The sequence below is a fragment of the Octopus sinensis genome, linkage group LG24 (assembly GCF_006345805.1).
Source record: "Octopus sinensis linkage group LG24, ASM634580v1, whole genome shotgun sequence".
Taxonomy (NCBI): Eukaryota; Metazoa; Mollusca; class Cephalopoda; order Octopoda; family Octopodidae; genus Octopus; species Octopus sinensis.
In genome coordinates, this window is record NC_043020.1 from 6,548,511 (window position 1) to 6,574,788 (window position 26,278).

Consider the following 26,278-nt stretch of genomic DNA (forward strand, 5'->3'; position numbering starts at 1 on the left):
TTAAAACAAGAAGTTTGTATCACAGAATCAAGAAAATTTTTCAAGCGACTTAGTATCAGAAGGGCTAAAGGTTTCTTCCTTTCTCGAATGATGGCAGTGATTCAGAACCAGCAGACCATCATGTCATTGTCTGTCTGTCTGTCTATATACAGAGAGAGAAAGTTGTGGGAGAGAGAGAGAGACTCACATAATGTCAACAGATATTGTTAAAAAATGCTTGAAAAATAGCAAAGTTCAAGAACAAAAAAATTATATCCTGCCCATCATTTCAAACTGTTCTTCTTCCTTCATCCATATCGTACACTTCAAAAGAAACACTTCATCTCCATTTTCCAAGTTTTGTACAATAATAACAACAATGATAATATCATCATCATCATCTAAATTCTATTTGCCATGCTGCCATACATGCATATGCATCTTTTGTTAAATAAAATATTTTTTAAAAAATACATTATTAATCTCTGAATATTTGCATCGTGATTTTTTGTTGTTTTTATTTTTAATTTTGTTATTTATTTTATTGTAAAAGCACCATCCGTTCGTGTCCATTGCCAGCCTCGCCTGGCCCCCATGCCGGTGGCACGTAAAAGCACCATCTGCTCGTGTCCGTTGCCAGCCTCGCCTGGCACCCGTGCCGGTGGCACGTAAAAGCACCATCCGTTCGTGGCCGTTTGTCAGCTCTGTCTGGCACCTGTGCAGGTGGCACGTAAAAAGCACCCACTACACTCACGGAGTGGTTAGCGTTAGGAAGGGCATCCAGCCGTAGAAACACTGCCAGATCTGACTGGGCCTGATGAAGCCTTCCGGCTTCACAGACTCCAGTTGAACCGTCCAACCCATGCTATCATGGAAAGCAGACGTTAAATGATGATGATGATGATGATTGTTTTGATCAGTATTTTGTTTTCAATTCTTCAATCTAAAACACATCGTTACCATTTTATCATTGTCCAGTGTCTGTTTTGGCATGGTTTCTATGGCTGGAAGTCCTTCCTAATGCCAACTACTTTACAGAGTGTATTGAGTGCTTTTTTTGTGGCACCCATACTGACGAGGTTGCCAAATGGCTCACAAGAATTTATTGACTCAGAAAGGATGAAAGGCAAAGCCAACCTCGGCAGAATTTGAACTCAGAACATAAAGACAGATGAAATGCTGCTAAGCATTTTGCCCAGCGTAGTAATGATTCTGCCAGCTCACCGCCTTAATAATGATAATAATAATAATAATAATTGATTCTTTTATTGGCCACAAGGGGTGACAAATATGATTGGAAAACATAGAGGGACAAAACAGGACGAAAGGTTACAAAAGGTTATGTCCGTTTGTGAAAAAAAACGAGTTAAAAGCAGTTTAACAATCAAAAATTTTAACAACGAAAAACTCCCAATAGAGGAGACGCTTCGAAAAAAGAAAAGGTCTCACGTGGAAAAAACCCATAAAAGCCACGGGAGCCTGGTCAAAAGCTGGGTAGAGAGCCCCTTTCTCCTTTTATAATACCTTTTTCAATTACAGGTAAAACCTCAGAATTGGTCCATTTATACTGGCCATTCTTGCACAATTCTCCTACCTTTCAGAAAACTTGCTACCAATAATAATGCTTTCACTGCTTGACTGAGTGGGGCAGAGCAAAGTTCTTAAGATGTGGGCTCTGAGGGCAGAGGACTTACAAGGAGGAAAAAGAAATGAAGCTAGCATACTCTGTTGGGTGTGTTATGTCCATATGCACGAACACTGAAGTGCACACTCAGTGTGTTTGTCAACAACAACTATTGGCAATGTATTTTTTTGTTTGTCACTGTTATTTGTGACATCGTTTGTGCATTTGTACTGGGTTCAGATTTAAGGTTTTAGGGTTAGGGTTTTAGGATTAGAGTTAGGGTTGTCATAAATAACAGTGACAAATGAAAAATACACCGCCGGAAGTTGCTGTTGCTAAACAACAGCAGTAATTTTATTCAGCTGAATACACGTCATTGATTGGTTGAAATTACGGATCTTTTCGGTTTGACCAGCAGTTTTTTAAAATAATTTCTACGTAACTAGGCGCAGGAGTGGCTATGTGGTAAGTAGCTTGCCTACCAATCACATGGTTCTGGGTTCAGTCCCACTGCGTGGCATCTTGGGCAAGTGTCTTCTGCTATAACCTCGGGCCGACCAATGCCTTGTGAGTGGATTTGGTAGAAGGAAACTGAAAGAAGCTGTCGTATATATGTATATATATATATATATATGTATGTGTTTGTCCCCCCAGCATTGCTTGACAACCGATGCTGGTGTGTTTACGTCCCCATCACTTAGCGGTTTGGCAAAAGAGACTGATAGAATAAGTACTGGGCTTACAAAGAATAAGTCGATTTGCTCGACTAAAGGCGGTGCTCCAGCATGGCCGCAGTCAAATGACTGAAACAAGTAAAAGAGTAAAAAGAGAGTAACTAAACACTTTTAAACTTCGTATACTGGTAGAATGTGTTTATAAAACATCTTTTTCTCTTGGCTTTATTGAGAAAATTCTATAGTTTGTAAGATATTTGTTGCTTTTTTTTCTTCAATTGCTGCAATTTCAACCAATCAATGACGTCTATTGAGGTGAAAACATTCTGTGCTGTATGAATATGTCCCTCGTTTAAGAAACAGATTGGGTTTATTTACATTTGTGAAGAAAAAAAGATACCCTTCCCCCCACCCCTAACCCTAAAACATTGAAATGCAATAGATCGATACTAGGGTCATAATTATAGGTGATAATTTCATATGACACCGCTAGAAAAACTGCCGTTCAAACCGAAATTACCGAAATACGACAACTTTAACGTGAAATTACTTCGTAAATATAAGTTTTTCTCAAAAATGCTAACAGTAAAAGATGTTGTATATGACACATTCTACCAGTGTCCAAAGTTTGAAAGTGTTTAGTTACAAAAACATTTTTTAATCTGTAGGTCAAAAGGTGAAGATCTTTTTTTTTTTTACTATTTTTCATAATTTGTATCACCACGTAGGAATCAATATAAGCTTAAATAATAAACTGCAATATGGCGAGGGAATACTATATACAGTTGTGCGGATTAAGGTGCAATTTAGGGGTTTAAGAAATAAAATATAATGAATAGGAACGATGACATTGAAATCTGTTGTCATTTAAACAATGTATATAATGACAATATATTTTATATAACATGATAATAATCCCATTTATGTTGGGTATAATACGTTGGAAAGATGTAGCAGCTATTTCGGAAATACGTAGGATATCACTTGAAGTTACTGCACAAATAAATGCGATTTAATGTGGTTGTTTTGTTAGTAAAAATAAGATATTCTCGTCACTTCCGGTCAATTTACTTCCATTTTTTTTAATCCCCTAAATTGTATGTTAATCGTAGTTTCTTCTACGAGAATTTTAACTCATGGGATTCTGTAAAAAAAAATATTAATCAGCGAGGACAACTCTTTTGAATGCTCGAACGAACAAATGTTTAAAAATTTGGGATCTTTTCGATTTGACCGGCAGTTTTTAAAATAATTTCCACGTAACTAAACACTTTTAAACTTCGTATACTGGTAGAATGTGTTTATAAAACATCTTTTTCTCTTGGCTTTATTGAAAAAATTCTATAGTTTGTAAGATATTTGTTGTTTTTTTCTTCAATTTCTGCAATTTCAACCAATCAATGACGTCCATTGAGGTAAACAACATTCTGTGCCGTATGAATATGTCCCTCGTTTAAGAAACAGATTGGGTTTATTTACATTTGTGAAGAAAAAAAAATACCCTTCCCCCACCCCTAACTAACCCTAATCCTAAAACAGATTGAAATGCAATAGATCGATACTAGGGTCATAATTATGGGTGACAATTTCATATGACACCGCTAGAAAAAACTGCCGTTCAAACCGAAAAGATCCAAAATTTGTTATAATGACTCATTTTTATTTCTTAACACTATCGTTGAACTAGCATTGTTGAAAGATAAAACACTTCTTATTTAAAGAAAAAAATATAATTGGCAATCTTTCGTCTCTAGTAGACCTTTCCGTCGATTTCCGTAAAATTTTTTTTTTTTTTACATATGGGCTTGCGGGAACTTTTGAAGTAATGAGAGCGAAAGAGACTAAGAGAAAGCGATTGTATGACGAGGGAAGTTCTTTTGAAGTTACCGTGCATGGGAGCATTGATGGACATGTGTGTGTTTGATGGGGTGTGGGAGACAGAAAGTATGTTGTGTAAGTGAAGTGCTTCTGTTAGTATGTGTGAAAGAAAGAGATAACTGAAATGTTTTACTCGGTGTATATGTATGTATATTACTTCAAAAGTTCCCGCAAGCCTATATGTAAAAAAAAAAAATTTTACGGAAATCGACGGAAAGGTCTACTAGAGACGAAAGATCGCCACATTGTTTTATTATCGTAGTATTGCAACTATTTTGCCTGACAATGTCATTATTTTAGTATTACAGCTATTTTACGTGACAATGCCGTGTAATTCAATCGTTACGTGAAGTTGATTAAAAATGGCTGCATTTTTTTTTTTTTTTTTTGCTGGGGAAATGTTTATTCCTTTACAATGTCATGCGTGCGATTCCAGAATCCTTGTCCGGTACCGGATCGATTCCAAAATCTAATCATTTCATGCCAGTCACGAGGCTAAACATCCCTGAAAGTTTCATCCGAATCCACACAGCGGTTCTTGAGATATCTTGTTCACGGACAAGCAAACAAACAAACATGGCTGAAAAGAATACCTCCATCTTCGCTAAGACGGAGGTAAAAAAAAAAAAGGCTTACAATATGTTGGCGCATTTGTGGATTCTGTGAGGAATAGCTGAGAATATGTGTGCACTAATTAAGAATAGAATGCCTAGTTGGAAAACACGTCTTTTCTGTAACAACTAGAACTTAGCCGAGGTAACAATAAAAAAGATATCTTCCAGGGAGATTTTTGTTCACCTTTGTTATTTGTTATAGCCTTGATCCCATTTTCTGTAGTTCTACACAAAGTCAACGCGTACTATGAGCTGAGGAAAAATGGAACTCGTCTTATCCACCTTCTTTTCATGGATGATTTAAAACAGAGCCTGAAATGGAGAGGCTGGTTGAGATTGTGCAAATGTGCAACAAGGATATAGGGATGGAATTCGGTACCTCAAAGTGTGCGGTGCTTACTTTGAAACAAGGGGAAAAACAGATTGTAGGGGCATAGAATTATCAAACGGAAAGCAAATGAAAGATCCGGATGATGATGGGTACAAGTACCTCGGGATCCTAGAGCTGGACAACGTTCTGTAGAGAAACGAAAGACAAGGTCACCACTGCACATTCGAAGCACCTCAAATTTCTCTTGAAATCAAAACATTGTGACTGCCATCAACATATGCGTTGTTGCTGTAGTCCTCTATAGTGCACCCATTCTGCAATGGACACGAACGGAGATTAACCAATTCGATCGCACTACCCGAGAGACAATGACAATTCATAGTGCCCTCTACCTTAAGGTGAACGTACACAGGCTCTACATAAAGAGGTGTAAAGGTGGACGTGGCCTAATTAGCGTACGGTAGTGCATCAACAATGAAAGAAGAAACATGTTGCGAGCACACGGTTGTGATGCATGTGCCTGGCGTCCCCTTACCAGACGGGTATATTGGGCTTCATATTGTACCCCAGTGTCACTTTGATGGCATGCGCTGCTTTCTCACTCAATAATAATAATAGTAATAATAATAATAATAATAATGATATGATGATGATGATGATTATTATTATTATTATTATTATTATTATTATTATTATTATTATTATTAATTCGTTTATTGGCCACAAGGGCTAACAAAAATCAATTAAAACATAAAGGGACAAAACACAGGGCGAAAGTTACAAAGGGTTTTGTCCGTTTGAAAAAAGGTCCGTGTACAAAAGCAGGATAACAACGAAAAATAAGTAATAATTAAAACTCCCAATAGGGGGAGGCGCTTCGAAAGGTTACTCGTGGAAAAACCCATAAAAGCCATGGGAGCCTGGTCAAAAGGGGGGTAGAGAGCCCCTTTCTCCTTTTATATTTCCTTTTAAGTTTTCACAGGTGTATCCTCAGAATTGGTCAGTTCATACTGGCCATTCTTGCGACATTCACCCACCTTTCAATAAACTTCCTACCAGACAGCACTTCCCTCTCTACTAATAATCCTTTCTATTATAGGCACAGGGCCTAAAATCAAGGGTGGTGCCAGTCGATTACATCTGCACAACTGGTACTTATTTTATCGATTCCCGAAAGGATGAAAGGCAAAGTCGACCTTGGCGGAAATCTTTTCTCCAATAGGCGCACAACCTGAAATTTTGGGAGAAGGTTTTAGTTGATTACATCGGCCTCAGTACTCAACTGGGACTTATTTCATCGAGCCCCGAAAAGATGAAAGGCAAAGTTGACCATGATGGCATTTGAACTGGCAATGTATACAACTGGAAGAAATGCTGCAAAGAATCTTGTCCGACGCAGTAATAATTGTCATATATCGATAGGCAGAAAGCTTAAAGGACTCAGTATCGTAGGCCAGTGGAAAAGAAGACGAAAGCAACAATTTGAGGAAATAAGTTATTTGAATAAAAGAACTCTCGACTAACAAAAGTTTTCAGGGAACCAATGCGCCTGGGAAGAGAAGTAGGCGACATGTTTAATGGTCTTAACAAAGAGTACTGGAACGGAAATTTAATCAGTAACTTGGGAAAGAATTGTCACCGTTTGACGAATTGGACAATGAACAGTTTTCTTTCACAGGTTTGAAGAGTTTCTTTCAATATTTTTAGACAAAATCCGGATATTTTCGCTTTGACCGGCAGGTTTTTAAAATAATTTCCACGTAACTAAACACTTTTAAACTTTGTATACTGGTAGTGTGTTACATAAAACATCTTTTTCTCTTGGCTTTCTTGAGAAAATTCTGTAGTTTGTAAGCTATTTGTTGTTTAATTTCTTGCATTTCGGCAATTTCAACAAACTACAGAATTTTCTCAAGAAAGCCAAGAGAAAAAAACGTTTTATGTAACACATTCTACCAGTATACGAAGTTTAAGTGTTTAGTTACAAAGAAATTATTTTAAAAAATCTGCCGGTCAAAGTGAAAAGATCCCAAAATCCACTTGCTTGTTAGACATTTGAATAATAAGTTTACGAAACAATTAAGAATCGCTGCATCTTTACACCATCTCTGAGATTTCTAAAGCAACCCAGAATCACCAACCATCTAATTAAAATGGCAGTTCAGAAACTTCATTACGTTTAAAACACTGCACTCTTTCATATCTTTGGATTTCGGCACTTAAGTCATAATAATTATCTGGTTAATTAATGTGTTAATGTTACGTAGTGTGATTTCGTATATACCCATTGAATTTGTATTTCGTTTTTGGATTTAGTTTACAAGATTCTTTACATGAGTTCGTGTGTTGAAGCATATTCTGTTGTGTCTGGGCAGAGTCATTTTCTTTTTGTGCCTTATAATTTAGCACACTCACCGGTAAAATTTCCACTTTTTTCTTATTTTTATTTTCTTAAAATTTTCGTTGAGTCTTGCAACCTTTTTAAATAATCTTGACTCTCTTGAAAAGGTTGCAAGACGCAACGAAAATTTTAGGAAAATAAAAATAAGAAATAAGTGGAAATTTTACCGGCGAGTGTGCTAAATTATAAGGCACAAAAAGAAAATGACTCTCCCCAGACACAACAGTGAATTTGTGAAGTTAAAAAATATTTTTATCAAACCATAAGCTCTCACCAAGGTTTTCAATACACCACCATTTGGCAATCTTTCGTCTCTAGTAGACCTTTCCGTCGATTTCCGTAAAAAAAAATTTTTTTTACATATGGGCTTGCGGGAACTTTTGAAGTAATGAGAGCGAAAGAGACTAAGAGAAAGCGAGTGTATGACGAGGGAAGTTCTTTTGAAGTTACCGTGCATGTGAAGCATTGATGTACATGTGTGTGTGTGTGTTTGATGGGGTGTGGCAGACAGACAGTGTGTTGTGTAAGTGAAGTGCTTCTGTTAGTGTGTGTGAAAGAAAGAGATAACTGACATTTTTTACTCGGTGTATGTGTATATGTATATTACTTCAAAAGTTCCCGCAAGTCCATATGTAAAAAAAAATTTTTTTTACGGAAATCGACGGAAAGGTCTACTAGAGACGAAAGATCGCCCACCATTTTCCCTTGGTATTAAAAGAATTCCTAATTTCCGACTTCTACGAAGACGAGATAATCAATCTTTGGGTGGCGAGCTGGCAAAATCATTAGAGCATTGAAAAATATGCTTTTCGGCATTTAACTCCAGCGTTTTACGTTCTGCTTATGTCAGCTTTTCTTTTTCATTGTTCAGAGATCGATAAAATAGGGTATTAGTTTAGTCATGGAAACGATAGTATCGACTGTTCCCTTCCCCTCAAAATCGCTGGCCATATGACTTATGCATGTCAGTGACAAGTTCTCAGTTTCGAGCGAGGAAAATTTTGACAGCCATATTACGGACAATAAATGTTTAAGTGAAGTTAATGGTCTTTGTATGTCTATTTAGTTGAGTGTTTAATGCAGTGCGTTTCAGACTTTTTGCTGGAGCGGAACCCCAAAGAAACATTCCACTGGCTCGAGGAACCCCTGTGCAATAATTTAATAGTCTTATGCACAGGAGAATTAAAAATTACTGCCGATTTTAGTTGTTTTGTAACTTCTTGCGGAACCCCTGGACTGTACTGGCGGAACCCTGGTTGAAAACCACAGGTTTAATGTATGGTACCCCCACTTTTTTTTATAACAACCCGCCCGAAAATACCCCTGTTTCTATGATAGCAAATTTCTATTTTAAAATGAAAACCTTCCATCAAAATCTCTTAAACAAATTCACTGGTGATACACGACATCACACTACATAATATACTAGCAGTATCGCCCGGCGTTGCTTGGGTTTGTAAGGGAAATAACTATATAAGCATTTTTAGAGAGTTATAGCCAAAAAATAGCAAAAAAATGCATTAAAAATAGAAAAAAATGATGGTAATTTTTTTTTTAAATCGTTGACTCATCGTAGACATTTTTAGAGTTACTTCCCTTATATAATAGCGAAAAAAATGCATTAAAATGGAAAAAAATGATGGTAATTTTTTTTTTAAATCGTAGACTCATTGTAGACGCGCGCTAATACCCAGAAGGGCTCGATATGAATCACGACTATAAGATACCCGGTTTTGGTTACACTGCACCGCAAAATGTGGGAGTAGTTAGGAATCTAAATCGTAGGAGACAGACACACAACTTGACTTTTATATATATAAAGATTTATTAATTAACCAAAGTTACTTTATTTCTTCATTTTCAAAATTAAGTGATATAAAGGTAGCGTATTTCAACAGAAATTTGGTAAGAAAATGAGAAAAAAGCAGTAGCGTGTACTTTGGGGAAAAGTATCTTAAAACCGCAACTTTGTAGCTCTCATAATCCGGCAAGCCCATGATCTGACGAAAGGGGGTGATGGGTTTGAATAGATATATCACTACCTCCACCACTGAAATGTATTAACCCTTGTCTCTTCCGCTTTTTGTAATTTCGCGCCATTTCGTGATTGAATCAGTCCACACATCATGATGTAATATAGTAGATGTCTCAGTTCGAATATCTCTTCCGATGCCCCAAAGTTGGTCGATGAAGACTTAACTCAATTGGTCTCTAATCTCCGCGTTTTTTGTCTTTTAAGTTACCAACCATCTTCTAGGTAATTCTTTTATGACAATTATTTAACCACTTCTTCATACATAACACAATTTGCTTGTCACCTTTGATTCATTGAATTACATCTTTCTTTTACAATGTCTTCCTAATTTTCTGTTTTAGGAGCGCAGAAGCCCCTGCTTGACTTTTAAAAAAATTATATATATATATATATGATTTTGATTTTTTTGATTTTTCCAGTTTCAGCTCATGAGCTGTGGCCATGCTGGGGCACTACCATTATATATATACTAGCAGTATCGCCCGGCGTTGCTCGGGTTTGTAAGGGAAATAACTATATAAGCATTTTTAGAGAGTTATAGCAAAAAAAATGCATTAAAAATGGAAAAAAAATGATGATAAATTTTTTTTTTAATCGTTGACTCATCGTAGACATTTTTAGAGAGTTACTTCCCTTATATAATAGCGAAAAAATGCATTAAAATGGAAAAAAATGATGGTAAATTTTTTTTTTAATCGTTGACTCATCGTAGACGCGCGCTAATACCCAGACGGGCTCGATATGAATCACGACTATAAGATACCCAGTTTTAGTTAAACTGCACCGCAAAATGTGGGAGTAGTTAGGAATCTAAATCGTAGGAGACAGACACACAACTTCACTTTTATTTATAAAGATATATATATATATATATATATATATATATATATATGATTTTGATTTTTTTGATTTTTCCAGTTTCAGCTCATGAGCTGTGGCCATGCTGGGGCACTACCATTATATATATATACTAGCAGTATCGCCCGGCGTTGCTCGGGTTTGTAAGGGAAATAACTATATAAGCATTTTTAGAGAGTTATAGCAAAAAAAATGCATTAAAAATGGAAAAAAAATGATGATAAATTTTTTTTTTAATCGTTGACTCATCGTAGACATTTTTAGAGAGTTACTTCCCTTATATAATAGCGAAAAAATGCATTAAAATGGAAAAAAATGATGGTAAATTTTTTTTTTAAATCGTTGACTCATCGTAGACGCGCGCTAATACCCAGACGGGCTCGATATGAATCACGACTATAAGATACCCAGTTTTAGTTAAACTGCACCGCAAAATGTGGGAGTAGTTAGGAATCTAAATCGTAGGAGACAGACACACAACTTCACTTTTATTTATAAAGATATATATATATATATATATATATATATATATATACACACTATCTGAATTACCCGGTATACCCGGAAAAGCAGGGGTTATTTCCAGTTCCCATTTCACTGTTTCATGTCCTATCCCGTTCCCTGTTCAGTTCCCCTTTTAGTTCTCCCCATTCCTATCCGCAATCCTGTGTCAATATACAAATTTTAGAATCAGGTGTGTAATGAAGCCATTCAATATTTTATTAACCTTCTTGGTTATAGTTTATTGTTAAAAATAAGTATTACAAACTAATATTACGGTTAGTGGGTGAATGAGGAATGTCCCTGTGTTATTGTAACAAACGAATATATAATATCCTCACTTTTATGGTCCTAAATTCAAAAGGTAGAGGCTGGACAGGTCACCCCACACCAAAAAAAAAAAAAACCCAAAATACCCCGGCGATCTTTCGTCTCTAGTAGACCTTTCCGTCGATTTCCGTAAAAATTTTTTTTTTTTTTTTACATATGGGCTTGCGGGAACTTTTGAAGTAATATACATACATATACACATACACCGAGTAAAAAATTTCAGTTATCTCTTTCTTTCACACATTACTCTGTCTCTTCACACACTAACAGAAGCACTTCACTTACACAACATACTGTCTGTCTCCCACACCCCATCAAACACACACACACACACATGTACATCAATGCTTGCCATGCACGGTAACTTCAAAAGAACTTCCCTCGTCATACAATCGCTTTCTCTTAGTCTCTTTCGCTCTCATTACTTCAAAAGTTCCCGCAAGCCCATATGTAAAAAAAAATTTTTTTTTCACGGAAATCGACGGAAAGGTCTACTAGAGACGAAAGATCGCCAATCACCTTTTCAAAATGTTTAATTGCCCCCCCCCCCGTCAAATTTTTTAATTCTTAGCTCTTTTCGAATTTTTTTTTTTTTCAATCTGCGAGGGAAAATACGGAGATTAATAATAATATGGCAAACAAAAAATTACAAATTTTATACAAAAAACTCCAAATTTGATCCTCACACCCTTCGCCACCCAGCAGAAAAGGGTGCGCGTGCGTAACAACCCCTACAGCTCCCTGAATGCTTAGCGGTATTTCGTCTGTCGCTACGTTCTGAGTTCAAATTCCGCCGAGGTCGACTTTACCTTTCATCCTTTCGGGGTCGATAAATTAAGTACCAGTTACGCATTGGGGTCGATATAGTCGACTTAATCTCTTTGTCTGACTTAATACCTATGTTTAGCCCCTTGTGGGCAATAAAGAAATAAGAAACGTTAGCACGCCGGTTGAAATGCTTAGCGGTATTTCGTTTGTCTTTATGTTCTGAGTTCAAATTCTGCCGAGGTCGACTTTACCTTCTATCCTTTCGGGGTGGATAAATTAAGTACCAGTTGCGTTCTGGGGTCGATCTAATCGACCGGCTCCCTCCCCCAAAATTTCGAGCCTTGTGCCTAAAGTAGAAAAGAATAATGAAAGTAATGTTTCGCCGGATCAGTCACTTCTATACTATAATAAAGAAAACTGCTTAACAATCTATAATGTAATAATCTTTATATATAAAAGTGAAGTTGTGTGTCTGTCTCCTACGATTTAGATTCCTAACTACTCCCACATTTTGCGGTGCAGTTTAACCAAAACCGGGTATCTTATAGTCGTCATTCATATCGAGCCCTTCTGGGTATTAGCGCGCGTCTACGATGAGTCTACGATTTTAAAAAAAATTTACCATTTTCCCCATTTTTAATGCATTTTTGGCATATATAAGGGAAGTAACTATCTAAAAATTTATTATTAAATCTCAGAAAGTAAAAAGCTACAGTAACAACCCCCCCCCTTTTGTGGTTAGCCATATTGAGATGGCTATTATACTTTACATCTCTAAAAATGCTTATATAGTTATTTCCCTTACAAACCCGAGCAACGCCGGGCGATACTGCTAGTATATATCTACAATAATTATTGTGACATTTACTGTTAAATTAGCAGTTCATACATGGTTCTTCTATTTGGTTAATTTATACTGCATACAAAAATAAAAACATATTCCATACAACTGCTTGCAAAAATAGGGATTAATGTATAATTTCTTTCTATGTTCATTATTTGGCGATCTTTCGTTTCGAGAACAGTTTATATTACTTCTTAAAGCACAAGAGTTTATTTATATTTGTCATAATTTTTTTGTTTCTAATATTGAAAAAAATATGCCACCAAAGAAAATACGTAATCTCTCCAGAAACAAGTATAAAGCAAGGAGGATTGTAGAAAACCGAAGGCGAGAGTCTGAAGAGAGAAGCGAGATGAGATTTTTTCAAGATCGGCAAAGGGATGGATGCTGCAGCACGTCAGACGGAGTCTCAAGAGAGAAGGGAGATGAGACTTGCCCAAGATCAGCAAAGGGATGCTGCAGCACTTAATGTTGTATCGTTAAATCAATGTTTTAATGATTAGACTGAGGTTCAATAGAATTATTTCTCAGAAACAGTCTGCGTACAAATTCGTTCTTCACAACTCCTGAAGCTGTTTTCAGATATGATCCATCCCATTCTTATAAAAATATCTCTGTCTAAATTGGTGGACTAAACACAAATTGTCTTTTCTGTAGAGCTTTAAAATTTTCAAATGAAACAAATGGTCTGTGTTGCTCAAGGCAGTCAGGTAACACCGCCAGCACTACCGGCTCCTTCTCAACCTCTTATAGATCTTCTAGAAGGCATTTCCATCCAGTCAAAGGATTTTCTGAACAATATCAGACAATACAACTCCAAAATTACTCTAATAAGAGAAATTTTGTTAAAACAATATAGGTACAGGCATGGTTGTGTGGTTAACAAGCTTGTTTTACAACTGTGTAGTTTGGGGTTCAGTCAACTTACCTACTCTGCCTGAACTTGACAGGCCTTCTGTCAAAAATTGAAACCGTCATTATTATTGTTAGTCATTGACTATAAGATGGTAAGCTGGCAGAATCGTTAGCATGGCGGGCAAAATGCTTAGCGACATTTCGTCTGCCACTACGTTCTGAGTTCAAATTCTGCCAAGGTCGACTTTGCCTTTCATTCTTTCAAGGGTCGATGAAATAAGTACCAGTTAAACACTGGGGTCAATATAATCGACTAGCCCCCTTCCCCCCAAATTTTCAAGGCCTTGCACCTAGTGTAAAAATAATTATTGTAGTCATTGACTGATAGGGGTTTTCCTTGCTCCTTAATTCTTCCCAATTTGATTTTCTGTGTCCCCTTGCATCAAATACATTAACACTTGCATTTAATTATGAAATTGTTTTATTTGTTGTTTTTCCAGAGACTTCCAGCATTTTAACACAGCGTCACCATGAATGTGAAAAAAGTTTATCCAACTTCATATCGGAACCCGAAATGTTCTCGTTGTAGAAATCACGGCTCTGATGCCAAGATGAAGGGCCACAAAGGTTTCTGCCCCTACATCTTATGTAATTGCATGAAATGCATCCTGGTAGAGGAACGGCGCCGAATCTCCAGACAACAGATCCTGCTCCAAAGACATCCCGACATCAACGTCAAGGATATTTTCAAAGGTTGCATAAGATGCGAAAAATTCTGCCAACAGGTGACTGATTATTCTAACTGCGTCAACGCAGGTGAGATTACATTTATTTATTTATTTAATACATACAGTAACGCCTCAGTATACTCTTTTACTTGGCCATGCTGGAGCACTGCCTTTAGTCGATCAAATCGACCCCGGGACTTATTCTTTGTAAGCCCAGTACTTTATCGGTCTCTTTTGCCGAACCGCTAGGTGACGGGGACCTAAACACACCAGCATCGGTTGTCAAGCAATGCTAGGGGGACAAACTTAGACACACAAACACACACACACATACATATATACGCATATATATATATATATATATACACGACAGGCTTCTTTCAGTTTCCGTCTACCAAATCCACTCACAAGGCATTGGTCAACCTGAGGCTATAGCAGAAGGCACTTGCCCAAGATGCCACGCAGTGGGACTGAACCCGGATCCATGTGGTTGGTTAGCAAGCTACTTACCACACAGCCACTCCTGCGTGTTAACTTGTTCCTGGAGATTGCTCATAAAGCGAAAACTCATAAAGCAGAGCAGTAATTAACCATAGCCATGGTAATTGCAATTCGTTCCCGGAAAAATATTTTACCTGTAAAGTTTATAGTACTTGGGGATCTCTTCGGTTTGAACGGTAGTTTTTAACATAATTTCTAGGTAACTAAAAAAATTTTAAACTTTGTATACTGGTAGAATGTGTTTATAAAACATCTTTTTTCTCTTGGCTTTATTGAGAAAATTCTATAGTTTGTAAGATATTTGTTGTTTCTTTTTCTTCAATTTCTGAAATTTCAACCAATCAACGATGTGTATTGAGGTGAAAAACATTCTGTGGCGTATGAATATGTCCCGTATGAATATGTCCCTTGTTTAACCCTTTCGTTACCAAACCGCCCAAACCCGCCCGAATTTACCTATTCATATTTAAATGAGAATATCAGAGCAAATCTCTTTAGTACATTCGTGAAAACACGTGATTATGCTTCGTAAACAGTTCATCTACAGTTTTGTACAAAGATCGACGTGTAATTTTAATTCCCTGAATTTTGGGAGATTTTTTTCCATATCGATTTTTCTTCAACTTTGAAAATAGATAGGAGTTTCATGTTATCAAGCATAAACATCATCCATTCATAACACCAAAACCTGCTCTCATTCCATGAGCTGTAACCTCAGAAGAATCCAAATGGGTCTTTGAGAATCTGAACAAACAGAGGATTCTTTTGTCAGGATTCTCAGACGAAAGAATTAAGATTGGATAAAATATCGTGCAGCATTCTTTGTTTTGAGTTGAAATCCTGCCGTGGCCTGTATGGGTGGTAGACTTCATTCCTTGCTTGGTTTAACGCTGCTGCCATCACCTCAGTACCTTGGGTGCTCTTTATTGGAAGAATTCACTCTCTTGAAAGTCAGATTTTGGTCAAGTCTTTGGTTTGAGGATATCTTCTTACTCCCTCTCCCACTTTCTACCTCCTTCTCTCCTGTCACTTTCTCTCTCTCTATCCATTCTTCCCCTTTCTCCAGTCTTGGAGGCCCCTACAAAGGGATGTGGGCATTGCCTTCCCTGATGACTAAAATATATATATACTAGCATTATGACCTGGCAACGCCGGGTCATAGTGCTAGTGCATGCATATACAGCTGCGTGCGTACGCACATACACGCGAGTACTGTCCAAATCTCCGACCAATCACATACAGCTAGCTGGCATTCAATTGGCGTATCAAGTTTCAGGCATTTTGATTGGATTTTGGATAGAAAATTCGCAAAAAAGTCACTTCTATTGATATTTTTAATGGCTTTGCGGTGTGACTGGGGAAATGTAAAGATGTGCACGACCACCCTTGGCCGGTTTTAATTGACCATAGAAAGTGCAAGCCCTCTAACTGAATAATTGTGGATTTGTATAAAGGACACACACACAGACATTTTGCCGTTTATATCTCTTATTATAAAAGGCAGATTTTATCTGCCTCCCTTTGTCAGTTATAGAAATCTACAATATAGGATTTCTTCAATTACAATTTACCTAGCATTTTTAAGAGTAGAATGCATCGGGTTTTGCCAGGTCCAGTTTTTAAAATTTAAACTCCAATTAAGCAAAATTTACAGAAAACTCACATTCTGGTGTGTATGTCAAATGCTTTTCTTAGTCTGGTTTACAGCACACGCAAACGCACACACACAGTGTGCAACGAATAAAGTGAAACTAGATGTAATATTTGTTTCTGTCTATCACGCTGATAGATACATGAGTAAAATGTATGGCAAGCTAACAGATAAGAGTAAGTGAAAATGTTCTTGGAAGAGAGTAAATAGCGACAGAGTGATTTGAGGAAGACTAAACTGAAAGTATGAAACAGTGTTTATGTATAAACAGACGACACTTATATAAACCCTTTCGTTACCAAACCGCCCGAATTTACCTATTCATATTTAAATGAGAATATCAGAGTAAATCTCTTTAGTACATTCGTGAAAACACGTATTATACTTCGTAAACACTTCAAATACAGTTTTGTACAAAAATCGAAGTGTAATTTTAATTCCGTGAATTATGGGAGATTTTTTCCGAAATTTGTTCCTATTGTGTTTTCAAAATTTGTAATTCTGACAAAAAATGGATACGAATTTCATTATATCAAGCAGCGAGTCAGAATTCGAAGGATTTTCTACTGAAGACCTTCATAAATCTAACTCTATGACTGAAAAAAAAAAGCATCTTTATATAAGAGTGAAGTTGTGTGTCTGTCTCCTACGATTTAGATTCGTAACTACTCCCACATTTTGCGGTGCAGTTTAACCAAAAGCGGGTATCTTATAGTCGTGATTCATATCGAGCCCTTCTGGGTATTAGCGCGCGTCTACGATGAGTCTACGATTTAAAAAAAATTTACCATCATATTTTTCCATTTTAATGCATTTTTTTCGCTTTTATATAAGGGAAGTAACTCTCTAAAAATATCTACGATGTGTCAACGATTTAAAAAAAAATTTACCTTAATTTTTTTTCAATTTTTAATGCATTTTTTTGCTATTTTTTGGCTATAACTCTCTAAAAATGCTTATATAGTTATTTCCCTTACAACCCGAGCAACGCCGGGCGATACTGCTAGTATATATATATAGAGAAAATTCACAAAAAAGTCACTTCTATTGATTTTTTTTAATGGCTTTGCGGGGTGACTGGGGAAACGTAAAGATGTGCATGACCACCCTTGGACGGTTTTCAATGACCATCGAAAGTGCGAGCCCTCTAACGTAAAATTGTGGATTTGTATAAAGGACACACACACACACAGACATTTTGCCATTTATATAGAGATATAAAGAAAAAAAAAATTTAACCTGTTTATGAAAGAGGGGAAAAATGGATGTAAAAGAACCAAGTGCAGGAGTGGCTGTGTGGTATGTAGCTTGCTAACCAACCACATGGTTCCGGGTTCAGTCCCACTGCGCGGCATCTTGGGCAAGTGTCTTCTGCTATAGCCTCGGGCAGACCAAAGCCTTGTGAGTGGATTTGGTAGACGGAAACTGAAAGAAGCCTGTTGTATATATGTATGTTTGTGTGTCTGTGTTTGTTCCCCTAGCATTGCTTGACAACCGGGGTGCTGGTGTGTTTACGTCCCCGTCACTTAGCGGTTTGGCAAAAGAGACCGATAGAATAAGTACTGGGCTTACAAAGAATAAATCCCGGGACCAACCAAAGCCTTGTGAGTGGATTTGGTAGACGGAAACTGAAAGAAGCCTGTCGTATATATATATATATATATATATATATATATATATATATATATGTATGTTTGTGTGTCTGTGTTTGTCCCTCTAGCATTGCTTGACAACCGATGCTGGTGTGTTTATGTCCCCGTCACTTAGCGGTTTGGCAAAAGAGACCGATAGAATAAGTACTGGGCTTACAAAAGAATAAGTCCCGGGGTCGATTTGCTCGACCAAAGGCGGTGCTCCAGCATGGCCACAGTCAAATGACTGAAACGAGTAAAAGAGTAAGCTCTCTAAAGGTGAGATTAATTGCCAGGGGGGAAATAATTAGTTGTTGATTGCCTTTATTCCTCAGGTAGATTTCGTTGTAATTTTTTTTTTTTGTTTTTTTTGTTCATCTTTCCATTTCAGATTCTTTCATGCCATCACCAAACACCTACCCCGTTGTCCAACAGATCAACGGGAATCAATCGATGCCAAGCGTTAACGTGCCTTTGAACCTGCAGATGCCTTCCACCCAGCCGCCACCCTGTCGTATCTACTCTTCTTCGCCTCAGCCAGACTTTGGTTACTACACCCCGAAGACACCCTTCGCCATTTCCAACTACCCTGCCGCCACTTCCAGCAAGATGTCTGACGTACACAGCAGCAATAGTAACATTAGTAGTAGTAGTAGCAGCAGCAGTAATAGTATTAGTAGTACTACCACTACTACTGCCACCACCACCGGTACTACTACTTCTGCCAATAACACTATGTATTATACTCCAGTGCAGGTGGCCACGAATGGCATGGCAAGTTCAGAGTTCAGTCCTTCGTACATTTACCCGGGTAACGGCTACCAATTGGCACGACCACCTCAAAATCTCGGATTTGGTAATTACAACCGGCCTCCGTTAATCTGGAACACTTTTAATTATCCCGTTAATTCCTGGCCGCAGAAGTTCTGCGACAGCTCCGTGCCTTCCAATGCGAACAAAATGCAAATTCCGGAAAACTTGTCTTTCAAGTCTGCGGACAATTCCTTGAAATCCTGCAAGCTTGCTGCCGACACGACGAAATAAGAAACATGTTCTAGAGATACAGGTGTGTGTGTGACGAACTATTGTTTAATTTCTTTCATTTGTTTACCATATCATTCATTACTCTACAGAATGTGTGTGTGTGGGGGGGTGCTCTCCTAATTTCTTATGTTCATCTGAGCTTGAACTAGTTCCCTTCTCTCTCCTTCCTTCCCAGATAATTCCTCAAGAGAAAGACCACCACCATCGATTTTAGGAACCAGTTTATCGACACCGAAATAAGGAATTGAATACAAGTCCCCTCAAGTGGGTCCCATGATAGTATCCCATAGGGTCACCACTAGGTAATTTTTCTTCATGTTGTGTGTGTACATACCCAAGAGTCTCTAGTTAACTCTTATGTGCAACAGAAGCAGTATTAGATAAAAATGCATATCTGTGTATCATACTTAATGCAGATAGCTCTATATTGTTGGTAATAACAGAAGTATTCAATACTAGAATACAGTGCAATCGTTTGATCTCAGTGTGTTTGTCACCCTCAATTCCCCCCCCCCTCTTTTTTTTTTTTACTTCTCATTTCTCTGTCTATTTTTTTTATCCCTTCTCCTTTTTTTAACACTGCTCAAGGCTGGTGTGTGTGTATATGTGCACAGGCGTGGGTGTGTGGTAAGGAGGTTGCTTCCCAACCACATGGTTCCAGGTTCTGTCCTACTGTGTGGAACCTTGGGCAAGTATCTACTATGGCCTCGGGCCGACTAAAACCTTGTGAGTGGATTTGATAGATGGAAACTGAATGAAACCTCGTGTTTATATATATATATATAAATTTAAAATTAAGGATAAAATCTTTATAAGAAATTATCAGTAGTTAGCGTGAAAAACCTCGTAACTAAATTCTGTTTTTAAATGACTTGCTTTGAAGTTTTGCATTCGGTACAATTTGTTTATTTTAGTAGTTTTGACTGCAAGAGTCCCTCCTAGTGTGCGGTACCTATGAATAATAGTACCCTCTATATAATAAATATATATATATATAAAAATGTGGCCTCGGGCTGACTAAGACCTTGTGCGTGGATTTAGTAGATGGAAACTGAATGAAACCTTGTGTTATACACACACACACACACACATAAATAAGGTGTGTGTGTTTCTGTGTTTGTCTCCCCATCACCATCTGACAACCGGTGTTGGTGTGTTTATGTCCCCATAATTCAGCGGTTCGGTGAAAGAGATAATTAGAAAAGTACTAGGATTTAAAAAATAAGTCCAGGGGTTGATTTGTTTGACTTAAAAAAAAACAAAAAAATTTTCAAGGTGGTGCTCCAGTATGGCTACAGTCAAATGCCTGAAGCAAGTAAAAGAATATATATATATATATATATATATATATCCCAGACGAGCCCCACTGTTTCTGTGCGGGTGGCACGTAAAAAGCACCACTACACTCACGGAGTGATTGGCGTTAGGAAGGGCATCCAGCCGTAGAAACACTGCCAGATCTGACTGGGCCTGGTGCAGCCTTCTGGCTTCACAGACCCCAGTTGAACCGTCCAACCCATGCTAGCATGGGACGCTAAATGACTATATATATATATATATAAATCATCATTGTTTAACGTTCATCTTCCATGCATGGTTGACAGGAACTGACCAGGTAGAAAAACTAACCTAGGCTACTCTGTCTATTTTGGCAGGGATTTCACGGTTGGATGCCCTTCCTTGCACCAACCACTCTGCAGTGTGGACTCAGTGCTTTTTACGTGGCACTAGCACAAGCAAGGTTAGTTTTGGCATGATTTTTACAGCTAGATGCCCTTCCAAAATACCAGCCACATTACAATGTGTTCTGGATTCTTTTAACATGGCTCCACCACTGACAGGGTCACCAAGGAACTCACAATACAAGGAATTATGAGAGGGGCAGACTGGGCATTGTGAGTGTTTGAGTAAAAACACCTAAAGCCCCACGAGGCAGGGATTTGTGATGAACCCTGCTGTACTCTTTCATCACAACTTTCTATCACTCTTCCTTCCTGTTTCTGTTGTACCTGTATTTCATAGGGGCCAGCTTTGCCACACTCTGTGTCATGCTGAATCTCCCCGAGAACCATGTTAAGGGTACATGTGTCTGTGGAGTGCTCAGCCACTTGCACGTTAATTTCACGATCAGGCTGTTCTGTTGATCGGATCAACTGGAACCCTCATCATCATAACTGATGGAGTGCCATGGCATATAAATAGATAAGGGCCTAGATATGTTCAGTGTAGAAAACATATATCAGGATTAGGTCCACAGAATCAAGAGGGGCTGTGAGATGTACCTGTATGTTACATTAACTCTTCCTGAGAGCTGCTTTAGGGATATGTGTCTGTGGAGTACTCAGCCACTTGCACATTGATTCCATAAGCAGGCTGGAACCCTTGTAATAGTAACCGACAGTGCCAGAGAAGAATATATACTGTTACTTGTTTCAGTCATTAAACTGTGGCCATGCTGGGGCACCGTTTTGAGGAATTTTAGTCAGACTCATTGACCACAGTACTTTTAAAAGCCTGAAACTTGTTCTATCAGTTTACAGGGATGTAAACACACCAACACCTGTTGTCAAGTGGTGGTGGACAGATACAAACACATGACAGGTTTCTTTTAGTTTCCATCTACCAAATCCACTTGAGGCTTTTCCGGCCTGAGGCTTACAGTAGAAGACACTTGCCCAAGGTGCCATGCAGTGGGACTGAACCCGGAACCATGTGGTTGGGAAGCAAGCTTCTTATCACACAGCCATGCCTAGAGAGAGAGATACAATCTATTGCTACTGGACTAATTCTTCAGTTCGACACAGCTACCACTGTTTACTGTTATCCCAAAATTATGGTTCCTGTTCACAGCTAGTTTGGATGGAGTTGAGAAAACCATTCACAAGTTTATCTGTGGAGGAGAAAATTTGTAAGGGAAAAATTAAAAAAAAATATTTTTGTATTTGAAATTCTTGACAATCAATGATAAAAAAAAAAAAATGCTTTCTTTTTAAAGTAATTCTTCTTTCCATGTTCAAATGTTAGAATTCTTCAGATTCCAAAAACTTTGTTTTGACTACAAAACTTAAATCATTTATTTTTGACAAAACTTAAATCATTTAAGAAATATTGAATTTCTAAATCTCTCGTAGAGACATGTACGGCGGTGGGGCGATAGAATGGTTGTATACTGTCAATCTAACAAGAACGTGACAGTAGGGGGTACACCACCGCTGCTGTATAGTCCTAGGGCTATACAGCAGTGGTGTACCCCCTACTGTCACGTTCTTGTTAGATTGACAGTATACAACAATTCTTTAAATCATTTATTTTTGACAAAACTTAAATCATTTATTTTTAAAACAATTTCTTCAATTTTCTGTTTTTAAAAATTTTAAATTTCTAATTTCTGTTTTGTTTTCTTGTTGGTTGAATAAAAAAAATTATATTTTTTTGAAAATAATTTTGTTCTGACTGTTTTTTAAGCTAAATCTTTTACCACTTCTGAGAACACACCAGAAATGTAACACAGTTAAATCTTTGACATTGCCTGAAGGGGTAGTGCATCTCTTCTTTGTTCCTGACTAAAAGTAGATTTAGCTTTCATTTTGGTTATCCTTTATTGCCTCTGCCTTCGCTAAGGCGGAGGTATTGTTTTTAGTTGCATTTGTTTGTCCATGGATAAGATATCTCAAGAACTGCTGGATGGATTCAGATGAAACATTCAGGGATGTTTGGCCTCATGACTAGCACATCATCATCATCATCGTTTAACGTCCGCTTACCATGCTAGCATGGGTTGGACGGTTCAACTGGGGTCTGGGAAGCCAGAAGGCTGCACCAGGCCAGTCAGATCTGGCAGTGTTTCTACAGCTGGATGCTCTTCCTAACGCCAACCACTCCGAGAGTGTAGTGGGTGATTTTATGTGCCACCGACACAGGTGCCAGACGAGGCTGGCGAACGGCCATGCTTGGATGGTGTTTTTTACGTGCCACCGGCACGGAGGCCAGTCAATGCGGTAGTGGCTACGGCCACGTTCGGATGGTTTTATGTGCCACCGGCACTGGTACCACAAAACTACAAATTCCATTAATGTTCATCGAGTTTGCTTTTGATTTTGTCCACAAACTGATTAGATTTTGGGATCAATCCAGTACCAGAGAAGGATTATTTTTTCTTGGGTTTTTTTTTATTCAATTTTTGAGTTCATTTTTAGTATTCTTGTTCGTGAGAGCAGTTGAGTTTATTTCAGATATTTCCATTTTAAAAATCATCTCCAGCTAATTGCCGAGAGGATGTCGATGTTGCCTTGGCGGAGGTTTGCGCTCTCTGGGTGCTCTTGTTGAAATTTGAAATGGATAACCCAAAATTTCATATTCACATTGTAATGCTGTGATGCTGCAAAGACATTTGTGAAGTGTGTGGTGATGCTGCTCAACAGTTTGAAGGTGGTTTGCTAAATTTAAAGCGGGAGTTTAGCTTGGAAGATGACAGATGCAATGGAAGACCCTTCAGAATTGGATACTCTTACTCCTTTACTTGTTTCAGTCATTTGACTGTGGCCATGCTGGAGCACCGCCCTTAGTTGAGCAAATCGACCCCAGGACTTGTTCTTTGTAAGCCTAGTACTACTTATTCTATCGGCCTCTTTTTGCCGAACCACTAAGTTACGGCGATGTAAATACACCAGTATCGATTCCAAGCGATGTTGGGGGGACAAACACAGACACACAAACATATACACTCACATATATATATACGATGGGCTTCTTTCATTTTCCGTCTACCAAATCCACTCAAGGCTCTGGTCGTCCCGAGGCTATAGTAGAAGACACTTGCTCATGGTGCCGTGCAGTGTGACTGAACCTGGAACCATGTGGTTGGTAAGCAAGCTACTTACCACACAGCCACTCCTATGCCTAGGTTGAGGACGTTTTGAAGGTAAAAATTGGAAAAAAAGAACAAGGACCATAGCGGTCATTTTTGACCAGGTGATTAAAGGATTTGAAAAAGTAAAAAGTACTTCTAGTGTTAAGTTGTGAGTTCAAATCCTGCTGAGGTCAACTTTGCCTTTTATTGCTTGGGTTTATGTAATTAACTCCTCCTCCCCTCAAAATTTACTTAAAATAAGATTTATATTATTATTATTATTAAAGTAGAATTGTCCTAGTGCTGGTAGAATTGTCCTAGTTCTCTAAGTTCAGGGTTCAATCTCCACTGAGGTCATCTTTGCCTTTCATCCTTTTGGGGGTTGATAAAATAAGTACAATTGAAGTACTGGTCATCTTGGTACTCTGTCAGCTCCGATGACACGAGTTCCAGTTGATCCGATCAATGAAACATCCTGCTCATGAAATTAATGTTCAAGTGGCCGAGTACTCCACAGACATCTTGTATCTTTTACTGGCTTCAGCCATTTAACTTGTGGCCATGCTGGGGCACACCACCTTTGAAATTTTAATTGAATGTATTGACTTTTTTGTTTTTAAAACCTGTACTTTATCAGTATCTTTTTGCCAAACTGCTAAGTTACAGGGATGTAACCAGTTTTGTTTTCTATAAATTTGAATTATATGTTTATAGGACGAAAGGTGAGGTTGATCTCAGCAATATCTGAAAGCCAGAGGGGCAGCAAGCTGGCAGAATCGTTAGCATGCCGGGTGAAATGCTTAGCAGTATTTCATCTGCTGTTACGTTCTGAGTTCAAATTCCGCCGAGGTCGACTTTGCCTTTCATCCTTTTGGGGTCGATTAAATAAGTACCAGTTATGCACTAGGGTCAATACAATCGACTTAATCCGTTTGTCTGTCCTTATTTGTCCCCTCTGTGTTTAGCCCCTTGTGGGTAGTAAAGAAAAAGGTATTTCGTCTGCTGTTATGTTCTGAGTTCAAATTCCGCCGAGGTCAACTTTGCCTTTCATCCTTTCGGGGTCGCTTGAATCTTTTTACACATGCCACTGGCACAGGTGCCAGTAAGGTGATGCTGGTAACAATCACGCTCGAATGGTTTCTCCTACATGCCACCGGCATGGAGGCCAGATAGCCGCTCTGGCAATGATCACACTCAGATGGTGCTCTTTAAGGCGACGCTGGTAACAATCACGCTCGAATGGTGCCTTTTAAGTGCCACTGGCACGGAAGCCGGTTAGCCGCTCTGTCAATGATCACACTCGTATGGTGCTCTTTGCACCCCGCTAGTACGGACGCCAGTCATTGAATTGGATTTTGATTTTTTTTATATATATATATATATATATATATATATAGACACACACAGGGTGTCCATATATATATGCTAGCTTAATTTAATTCATCCTTAGTCAAGACATCTGTTGTTATGTCCTGTTATTTGTATTTGTGTACCATTTCTCCCTTTTTTTTCTGTCCTTGTTTTCATATACATTTGCTGCTTTCTTCCAAGGAATCTAATGCTCTTAGCTTAGTTTTTTCTTGGGGCTGGCCAGATTGGAGCAATCTCGAGTATAATCAGCCGAAATTGCAAAGATAATCTGGAACTTGACTGAGGAAACAAAACTCCGAATGACTTGTCTTTGTTTTTTTCTTGTCATTTTTTGTATCATGTCTGGATGTTTTGTGTTCTTGTCCCATTTTTTTGTATTCCTTTATCTCTCTACATATATCTATCTATCCATCTATATATATATATATAAATAAAACAATACTGGGAGGATGAGAAACGGAACGAAGCAACGAATCGAACGAACCCGACGCGAAGCGCTGTCAGACAATAGTGTAATAAATAAAATATATGCATACATACATACATATATGTACGTACCTACATCTACATGTATATATACATGCATATATAAATATATATACGTAAGTACAGGACACCACAAAAAGACGTAGAACTCAACAGAAACGAAAACGGAAAAGCCATTTTTTTACAACAGAAAGACAGAGACATGGAACAGGACGAGAACGAAAACGGGAAAAGCATTATTTACAACAGAAAAACAAAGTACAGGACAAGCTATATTTTATTTATTACACTATTGTCTGACAGCGCTTCGCGTCGGGTTCGTTCT

The 26,278-nt window shown here is 38.0% G+C and overlaps 1 protein-coding gene across 1 annotated transcript; it reads left to right on the forward strand.

Moving 5' to 3' along the window:
* Positions 1-9,646: 9,646 nt before the first annotated feature.
* On the forward strand, positions 9,647-19,435 carry LOC115224059 (doublesex- and mab-3-related transcription factor 1-like). The gene is made up of 3 exons (XM_036513018.1): positions 9,647-9,758; positions 14,193-14,508; positions 18,595-19,435. Exons 2-3 carry the CDS (start codon positions 14,223-14,225, stop codon positions 19,245-19,247), a joined length of 939 nt encoding a protein of 312 aa, XP_036368911.1. The 5' UTR covers positions 9,647-9,758; positions 14,193-14,222; the 3' UTR covers positions 19,248-19,435.
* The last annotated feature ends 6,843 nt before the right edge of the window (positions 19,436-26,278 follow it).

Excerpts from the sequence above, each read along its gene's own strand:
- LOC115224059 (XM_036513018.1), top strand. The coding sequence starts at position 14,223 with ATGAATGTGAAAAAAGTTTATCCAACTTCATATCGGAACCCGAAATGT. Across the intron at positions 14,509-18,594 it reads TTCTAACTGCGTCAACGCAG|ATTCTTTCATGCCATCACCA; the intron begins GTGAGATTACAT and ends TTTCCATTTCAG.